Source organism: Microtus pennsylvanicus, chromosome 18 (genome assembly GCF_037038515.1).
Source record: "Microtus pennsylvanicus isolate mMicPen1 chromosome 18, mMicPen1.hap1, whole genome shotgun sequence".
NCBI classification, from domain to species: Eukaryota; Metazoa; Chordata; class Mammalia; order Rodentia; family Cricetidae; genus Microtus; species Microtus pennsylvanicus.
Window position 1 is genome coordinate 1,585,946 of NC_134596.1, and position 9,861 is coordinate 1,595,806.

The 9,861-nt window shown below is 48.8% G+C and overlaps 1 protein-coding gene across 2 annotated transcripts; it reads left to right on the plus strand.

Annotated features, from left to right (window-relative positions):
• Window positions 1-1,712: 1,712 nt before the first annotated feature.
• LOC142837682 (sialic acid-binding Ig-like lectin 5) lies at window positions 1,713-8,880 on the plus strand. 2 transcript variants are annotated; one of them, XM_075952931.1, is made up of 9 exons: window positions 1,713-1,902; window positions 1,965-2,345; window positions 2,499-2,777; window positions 2,959-3,006; window positions 5,554-5,802; window positions 5,889-6,191; window positions 6,459-6,546; window positions 6,766-6,865; window positions 8,290-8,880. In XM_075952931.1, exons 1-9 carry the CDS (start codon window positions 1,815-1,817, stop codon window positions 8,479-8,481), a joined length of 1,728 nt encoding a protein of 575 aa, XP_075809046.1. In that variant the 5' UTR covers window positions 1,713-1,814; the 3' UTR covers window positions 8,482-8,880. The 2 variants fall into 2 exon arrangements, with proteins under 2 accessions (XP_075809046.1, XP_075809047.1); XM_075952932.1 differs by having other exon boundaries at window positions 1,736-1,902; window positions 2,667-2,777; window positions 8,290-8,864.
• The last annotated feature ends 981 nt before the right edge of the window (window positions 8,881-9,861 follow it).

Genomic DNA, 9,861 nt, shown 5'->3' on the forward strand with positions numbered 1-9,861 from the left:
CACACTCTACCCCTGCTTATGAGATGGGTTATAAGGAGAGTATGGGTATACTTCCCCACCTAGTAGTCAGAACATTACAGAGTGACTGGCAGACCTCTGGTACAGCAAAGATGGTGTTGGCTCACTCCCTCCTCCTTTCCCTGAGCACAATGACAAACCTCAGAAGGGATGCAAGAGGCAGCTGAAGAAGACTCCAGTGTGTGTTGACAAAGTCACACTGTGTCTTGTTTAGGATTTAGGGCTGAGGAGCGGAACAGAAGAGGAGAAACTGTACCGCATCACACACACCTCTTACCAGAAGAGTCTTCAGACCCCATCTATTCACTGAGACCGCCCAGTGTCAGGCAGCGGTAAGCGCTCATGGGCTCACCCATCTCCTGTGCGGAACAGGAGACTCCCAACAGCAGCGTCATGCTGCCGCTTCCTTCCTTCACTGGCGGTAGAACCGGTTTCTTCAAACGTTCAGTATAGACTGAGGACCAGCAGCTCTCTAGTAATTCTCCTTCCTTCAGCACCAGACTGGAACTGCTGCCATATCCAGCCTGGTGAAGTAGCAGCTACCAGTTTCTCATCCTCTCTACTGTGAGACAAGCATTGTTGGACTACCACATAGAACCGTAGTCTACCACTTCAATCCCTTTAGAGAGCCCTGACTAACATACCGTACGCACGTAGTGAGCAGCTTCAACGTGTTTATTTTTCTCAGTTCGGGGAGCTCTAGGTCAACTTTTTGTTTGTTTGTTTGTTTTGTTTTTCAAGTCGGGGTTTTTCTGTCGCATTGGAGCCTGTCCTGAAATTATCTCTTGAACACCAGGCTGGCCTTGAACTCACAGAATTTGCCTGCTTCTGCCTCCCAACACTGGGATTAAAGGGGTGTGCCACCACCGTCCAGCCTAGATCAACATTTTTACAACAAAGATTTCTCCTGAGGCCTCTCTTTGACCTGCAGATGAAGTCTTCTCCCCATGTCCTCATGTGGATGCCCTATCTGTGTCTATGTATGCGATGGTTAGCCTCAGCTGGAAACTTGATGAAATCTAGACTCAACCGGGAGACGGGCTTCTAAGCATGCCAGTGGGTGGTTATCATGGCTAGGTTAACACCGTCCCATAGACTGAGATCCTAGACTATGTGGTGAGCTGGGAACATTCTACCAACTCTCGCTCTATTTATTGCATACTCTGTAACCATCAATGGGCCTCACCACAGTGGACTGTAATTTCAAACTCTGAACCAAAATAAACCTTTCTTTCTTTAAGCTATTTTGTCAGGATATTCTCTAACAGCAACAGAGCAGCTGCTTAGGCAACAAGTGTCCCTATTGCCTCTTCATACATTTTAAAAAGAAACTTAATTGCATTTATTTTTAATGTGTGTGTGTGTGTGTGTGTGTGTGTGTGTGTGTGTGTGTGTGTGCTCACTATGGTATGAGTGTGCCACCATGCATAAGTGGGGGCAAAGGACAACTTATGAGAGCCAGTTCATCCTTTCTACAATGCGGGTCCTGGGGATCACACTTAGGTCATCAGGCTTAGTGGCAAGTGCTTTAACCTGCTAAGCCCTGTCCCTGACTATCAGATAGGGTTCAGGAGCAGAGGGTGTGTCTCTCTCGCTGACTGTGACTCCCGCGATACCCCACGTGAAAAGTGGAAGTGCTCGTTCTCCAAGGGCTCTGATGACCTATGGGCGGAAAGTTCCTTCTCTGTGGTCAGTTGCTCTCTTTCCTCATTCCTGGACTTGCAGGAGGACGTTGTCTCGGTCCTGTGACATCGAAGCCTGTCATTCTCGCCTCAAGGACCCGCCTCAAACTGACCATGCCTCCTTTCTTCGGCCACCTGGAAGAGCCCAGAATCTTCCACTGTGTGATGCTGTGGCTCCTGTTGCTGTGTCTGCTCTGGGCAGGTGAGTAGGGATAGCTATAGGGCTGGTGGAACAGGACCGAGATAACTCTCGTTTATTTGCAGGGTCCCTGGTTGAGATGGCGGAGTATGATCTCACGGTGACCCCCAGTTCGGTAACAGTACAGGAGGGTCTGTGCATCTATGTGTCCTGCCAAGCCAGTTTCCCCACTTCCAGTAGTTCTGCCTTTGGCTACTGGTTCCAGGAGAAGGCCGATACAAACAAAGACCTTCCAGTGGCTACAAATGACCCAAATCGACCAGTTCAGAAGGAAGCTCAAGGTCGATTCCATCTCATGGGGGGCCAAGATCCCCGTAACTGCTCCCTGGAGATCAGAGACGTGAAGAGAAGTGACACACAAGTCTACTTCTACAGGGTGGATGACGGTAACAAAGTGAAGTGGAGTTTTAAGGTTCCGAAGAACTTGCTCTCTGTGACTGTGACAGGTATGTGATGAGGGCTTGTGTGGGAGTCTTTGTCCCAAGGCTCTGGGTGTCCTCAGACCAGATAACGAAGCTGACTGGGGGGAGCCTGACTTGAAGTGCAGTCGCACATAGTGATCCCCACCATGTCTTGTGTCCCTACCTCTCTCTGTCCAGCTCTGACTGAGACCCCTAACTTCCAAATTATGCCTACCCTGGTGTCTGGCACTTCCACCCAACTGATCTGTTCTCTGCCCTGGGCTTGTGAGAGGGGAACACCCCCCATCTTCTCCTGGATGGCATCTGCCCTCACCTCCCTGGGCCCTGGGACCACCCTCTCCTCAGAGTTGAAGCTCACACTCCGGCCCCAGGACCACGGCACTAACATCACCTGTCAGGTGACCTTCCCTGGTGTTGGTGTCACTGTGGAGAGGACTGAACAACTCAATGTCACCTGTGAGTGCCAAGCCAGAAACCAGGGTTTGGGGGGATGGGATATTAGGGTGCAGGATGGAGTGGGTAGAACTGGGTGATGGGTCCTGAAAGCTAGGAGTGTGGGAGAAGAAAAGAGCACGGGGGTGAAATACCAGCAGCCACCTCCTCTCTGAAAAGAGAACGACCATATCTGTCTGCCCAGATGCTCCACAGAAGCTGACCATCAGGGCGTCCCGGGGAGAGAACACAGGTAGGGCGAAATTTCTCCTCCCTGGGGCGGGTGCAGGAACTACTGCCCCCAGAGATGAGCAGATGCTTTGGAGCTCAGGCAGGAAGAGGTTCAGGGTGGAGAAGGGGGTGATACGGTATCCCCTCTCACCTCACCCACACAGTGCACTCCCCTGAGATGCCCAGACTGTGTCTTCATCCCCAGCCCGCCCTCATTCCCCTTTCCCAGCTCCCTTCCTCTCTGTGAGGTGATTTTGTCAAATTTGGTGTGAGATGTATCTTATTCTGCCTCCACCTCTGTAACATGATAGAAGGAGTGACTTCCATAGCAGAAACAGGCTCCTTACCTCTGAAGGTGCTCCTCTGTCTGCTTGGTTCCTGGTGATGGTATCCTGCCTATGCTACAGGCGGTCTTCTCTTTACCCCTGTCTTCAGACAGCAGAAACAGACCACACAAGCAATCTGTAATTCCACCGTCGGCACATCTATTCTACGATCTCCTCTACCTTAATTACCTCCCGGTTACCTCTATGATATTGGTGGTTGGGGCTCCAATATATGTGAATTTTAGTGCAATATAATTCTGCCCATATAAAAAATTAATAGTAATAGCTTTTAGTGTCTAATATTCTCCTGTCTCGGTTGACCATACACAGGTAGTCTTGTATGCACATTTAGACACACACACACACACACACACACACACACACCACACACACATTGAAGCCCTGGGGTAGGAGGAGAAACATATATCTCTTCACACACTACTTTACAACTTTATCAATTTCTTCTTTATTTATTATTTACTTATTTATATAGGATGGAACTAAAGCACTGAGCTGCACTCTAAACCCTTTGTTAATGGAGTTCCTAAAGAAACTAACTCCTGGCAAAAGTCAAGGCTAGGGATTGGGGAAGCAAAGCAGCTGATCCCCACCCCAGACACTCAGTTGCAAAAAGAGACAACAGACCCTGGCCCCTGCTAGTCTACAGGAAATTGCTAACTTCCTCATTCTGCTCTGAACTCGCTCTCTTCCCATTTCCTGCTCTTGGCCATCAAACCCCCAGTCTGAAGCATGTAATCTACACCTTCCTAAACTCTGGTCTCTGTATTTCTGAGTTCTGTTCCCTGATCTGTAACCCATGTGCAGACACCCTCGGGAATTAAAATAAAGCCTACCTGCCCTGATATTTGAGGTTGTCTAAAGTCTCACCTCTTGCTTCTTCATATAAACTTAACTCTTACTTATCTTTACGGTGCCTTCGTGGTCAAGCCTACCCGGGCACAATACATGTATCAAGCAATGGCAAGTCACTGAATTAACATTTTCCCCTTAGACGTAGTTTTCTTAGAGACTTTCTGGTTCACACATATTAGTAACTCCATGGTTTTCTAGTGATATGATAGCACATTTACCCTCTTACTCTTGACAGCGACTGGCATTCCTTGACTTTTATTCAATAAGTGACTTACAAGAAAACTCTTTATTTGTGTGACCATGTCTATAAAATGACTTCCTGAGGTAGAAAATTCCAGCACAAAGGGTCATTTGAATTTCACACACATGCTGCCAATTTGCACAGCATGGACTTTGTCTTATGCATATCCCAGGAACAGTGTCTCTCTCCTAACCAGCACCCCACCCTCCCTCGTGCCACAGATGAAGTCACGGCACCGTAGCTTTCATTCTCTTTATCCTCTCAAGAAACCGAGTCTCTTGTGGTGTTTAAGTATTGCTTCTGGGCTGTGGCTGTGCCTCCGTTGGTGGAGTGCTATCCAAGCGTGCAGGAAGCCTCGGGTGGAATCCCCAGCTCTGCATAAGCTGCGCATGGTAATTGCACTCCAGCAAACCCAGCACTTGAGGGGTGGAGGCAGGAGGCTCAAAAACTCAAAGTCACCCTCATCTTCATAAGTCTGAAGCTGCCTGAGGTAAATGAGACCCTCTCTCACAATAATAATAATAATAACAACAACAACAACAATACATTGTATTGTGATAATTTCCAAATTATAACAATAATAATTTCCAAAGTCATCTGTTTGGTAGGTGAAGGGACTTTTCAGTGCCCTACAGCTAGCGTAGGGCGATTTTGTCTCACCATGGGCAGAACACTATGGCATTGTCCCTGGACAGCCCCACTGTCCTCCACATTCTCCCTCAGCTTTCCTCCTCCTGGAAGACCTTCTTGCCCTGAGAATCTATCTCCCTGAGCTTTGGAGACAGATCTTCTATAAAAGCCACCACGTGCTGTGCCATGCCTGCCTTAGGCACCTACTACTGGGACTGTGAGCTCCTAGGACACAGCTGAGTTAGGCAGGCCTTAGTGAGACGCCCTGGAGAGACAGAAGGACAAACTCTCAAGGGCAAGTAAGGCATCTAAGTTGGCAGAGAAGACTGGAACCCAAAGTAGTTCTGCTGGTCTCACACTTCTAAGAGATACTGACTATCCACTCTTTACGGTGTGAGGCCATCGGCCAGCAGAAGAGAAGAGAGGTGTGGTAAAGGGAGGAGAAAGAAAGGCAAAAGCCCCCTGTGACTGGGCTCAAGCCTTCTCTCTGCCTCCTCAGAACCTGAAACCCTGCACAGTGGCTCATCTCTGCATATCCAAGAGGGTGAGTCCCTGCGACTGGTCTGTGCTGCCGACAGCAACCCCCCTGCCGTGCTGAACTGGGAGCAACAGACCCAGAAGCACGTCCAGCTCTCCAATGAGGAACTACAGCTGCCGAGGGTGGAGTTGGAGGACCATGGAAAATATATCTGTCGAGCTCAGAACAGTCTAGGTGCTCAGGTGGCCTCTGTGAGCCTCATCATACGGAGTGAGTTGGAAGATGATGGGGGTGGGGCATTGCAATCACAGCTTGGGAAGCCCCGGTGATGCCTCTCTTTATGTTCCACTCCCCAGGCCTTCTACAGCTGCTGGCACCCTCCTGCTCCTGGGAAGCTGTGGGTCTCCACTGCAGCTGCTCCTCCAGAGCCTGGCCCACCCCCTCCCTACGCTGGTGGCTGGGGGAGGGGCTGCTGGAGGGGAACAGCAGCAACAACTCCTTCCAGGTCACCTCCACCTCCTCAGGACTATGGGCCAACAGCTCCCTGATCCTCAGCAAGGAGTTCAGCGCTGGTCACAGACTCCGTTGTGAGGCTTGGACCGACAATGAGGTTCAGAGTGCCACTATGTTGCTGCTGCCAAGTCAAGAGGTCACAAAGGGTAATGTCTGGGTTGTACAAGACGTCTGAGTGAACAAATTAGGGCTGACTTGGCTTAACCGGGGCTAGTGTTCACGGTTTCCTCTCTATTGGGTTGGTAGGAAGTCTAGGGATAGGAAGCTGTACACGCATACGCCCATGGGGAAGAATAAACCGAGACCAGAGTGGGAGTGGACATTCTCGTAAATAACGGGCTGCAGAAAGTTGGATGCTAAGGTGACCGCTTGAGAGGAAAACTTTCCATCACCCAGACCTTTCTTGTTAACAGACAAACCAGATCCCAGTATAGGAGTGCTCCAAGGGGCCGTGGGAGGAGCTGGTCTCATGGCTGTCTGCCTCTGCCTCGTCTTCTTCATGTGAGTGGTGGCCCCATTTGGTAAGGCCTCTGCTTAAAGAACCACCAAGACCCAGCCGGGGTCAGGGTTAGCAGAAGGCAGCTGCTGCTTTGGTCAGGTGCAGGGTCTGTTCAGATCATGCAGTCCCGTGCACTGAGGATCTCTAACACAGAGCAGCCCCCTTTGTAGACCCTGTGCCTGGTCTGCCCTGGTCTGAAACAAACTGATCTCTTTATCCAGCGTGAAGCTCCTCAGAAAGAAATCAGCCCTGAAAGTAGCAAGCATCGAAGGCAATCCTGCTGGGAGCCCTGTCTCAAGCATGATTTCATCTGGCATTTTGGTGAGATACCCTACCCAGGTATCCAAACTGAGCTTGTGTTTCCCCAAATGTCTCCCCAATATCCAGCTTTTCTTCTGCATCCACAGGCTGGGGACCTGGCATTTGTCCCCTCCTCTACTTCCTGCTCCCAGTATTTACACAGGACTGCCTATTATTACTGTCAGCAAAGCTCTCCCCACATAGCTACTTCCTGTCAAGTCTTCACAGCCTTTCCCTGGGCCTTGGTGCTGTCTTCATCAGCCCAGACTTAACTTTCAGAAAGGAATTCCAAACACAGCGGCTGAGCTCTGCTTGATCCTAACAGTTCAAACGTGTGTCATTAAACAGAACTAGAATGCCAGGTGGGCATGGTGGGCAGACCTCAGCACTCAGGAGGCTGAGGCAGGGGTATGGGGAGTGCAAGGCCAGCATGAACTGCCTAGACAGTTGAGGGCCTACCAGGGATTATGAGACACAAATGAAATCAAACATGAGATGAGAGAGCTAGGAATGGGGCTCTGCAGTGAACTTGCCTGGTATCCACCAGTGAGAAACAGGCTGTGGCACAGACGTGGAGCGCCTGCGTAGAGCCTACCAGTGAGGGCTCAGTTTGTGACTAAGGTTTAGAACCACCCGGGGTGGGGGTGTGGATCAGAGTTGGAGGGCACGCCCAGCTAAAATATCTCCAGCTCTGGCAGGCAGACCTGCCTCTTGTAGTCTCAGTCTTCCCTGCTCCCTCCACATACTCTGAGCCTCACCAGAGCAGGATGGGTCTAATCCTAGCTTTTTGAGAGCTTGCTGTAACTTCCCTCTTCTGCCCACCAGATTACAATTAAATTAAATTTTCATTTTATTTTGAAATTTGACTTATGATTTGGGGTCTCTGTGTAGCTCAGGCTGTTCTGGAACTCACTGTGGAGCCAGAACTTGTCCCAGACACAATCTTCCTTCTACAGTCTCCCAAGTGATAGGATTGCTGGCAGACACATCTGGCTTTTCCTTCATTTGTTTGTGACAATCTGATGCTGTCTTTTGTGAGTCACTTAGCCTGAACCAGACTACGTTTATATCCATAAATGGGAAAGGAGGGGGTTGTGAGGACTCAGAGAACTAATTAAAATTAGCTGGGGATGGGGTGCAGCGTGTTATTAGAGTCCTTGCTTACTATGTGCAGGGTCCTGGGTTTGAGCACAGTGCTGTGGATGCTGTTGTGTGCACATAGGTATATCCTGGGGGAACGTAGGGAAGGGGTGTAGACACATACTCATATTCATGTGCACACGTCATCAAGTTAAGGTGAATGATTGAAAGCATGGAGTGAAGACTCAGGAAACGCATGGGAAGTAGATCATGAACAAATGCACAGCTAAGCCCCAAGTGCCTTTGGTGATTTTTGATGCCATCTGCTAAGTCTTGACTGATGTCCTTCTATAATCGGGTTCCAGGGTCACCTGAAGGCATCAGGGTCACAAAACCAGAAAGATCGGCCACCTTTTGCCACAGTCCTACACACTCTCACGGATGAGCCTGAACTCCACTACGCCACCCTTTCCTTCCATAACCTGAAGCCCAGGCAGCCTCAGAACACGGAGACCATCAAGTCTGATTACACCGAGATCAAGATCCGCAAGTGCTGACACTCCTTGCACCAGGTGTCCCAGCACTGCCTGGAGTCCCAGGAAGGCATGGCTGAGGACAGCCTAAGTTAGGGGCAGATTGGGATTATCGGTGGCTTTCTAAGCCAAGGCTTATGAAGGGGCAGGAGGGAGTCTTAGGAGGAATGAAGACCACAGGGTTCCTGGGTTCAAGTCCAGATTTAGTGTTATTCCCACAGAAGCTGCCCTTCGTCATGTGGCCTCTCTTCCTTCTCTGTAAAGTGGGTTCATATTCATAAGGTGTGACAAGGAGAAAAATGCAATGTTTATTATTAATTGTGTTGCTTTATGTTGCCTCGGCGGTGGGAGAAAATTCTGACATTATTACATACTTGAATTTTACTTGTATATTTTAAAGAATATATGTTAATTCTTAAAGTGATTCTGGTTTTTGTGTGTTTGTTTGGTTAGTTTGGGGTTGGGGGGAGCTTGATTGGAAATCGATTCTTTTTTTTTTTTTTAGAGATTCAATCTTTTTTATTTTATTGAGAACTACATTTTTCTCTGCTTCCCTCCCTGCCTCTCCTCTCCCCCCTTCGAAATTGATTCTTTCTTATACAGTATATCCTGACGACAGTTACTGCTCCCTCTGATCTGCTCAGTTCCTCCCCACCTCCTCTCCCATCCAGATCCAATCCACTCCCTTTCTGTTTCATTAGAAAAGAACAGGCTTCTAATAGATAACAACAAAACATAAAATAAAATGCAGTAAGCTAAAACAAAACCGTCACCAAAAGTTGGACAAGCCAAACCAACCGAAGGAAAAGAACCCAAGAGAAGACACAAGAATCATGCACACACTCAGGAGTTCTATAAAATTACTAAACTGAAATTTTTAGAATATATGCAGAGGACCTGGTGTAGACTCATGTAGGCCCTGCTTGCTGCTTCAGTCTCTGTGAGCGTCTGTGAGATTTGCTCAGTTCATTTAAAGGGCCTTGTTCTCCCCCCCCCCCCCCGGCTCTTACACTCTTTCCACCCCTCTTCCACAGGGTTCCTTGAGATCTGAGGGGAGAAATTTGATGGAGACATTCCATTTAGAGTTGTTTGTTCCAAGGTCTCTCCCTCCCAGCATACAGTCTGACCGTGGGTTTCTACACCTGGTCCTGTCTTCGGCAGGGAAGAGATTCTCTGATGACGGCACTGATCGAGGAGTCCAGCAGGATATCACTGTTGGGTATTTATGTGATGTGGGCATCAGGGTAACCACGGCTTAGTAAAATGAATTGGGCGATGTTCTCTCTGTTCTTTGAAAATCTTGTAGCATTCTGGGTTAAAATCATCTGAACCTCGGCTTTTTTTTTTTTTGATTGGGAGATTTTAATGACTTCTATTTCACTCAGGTGCTACAGCTTGCACACA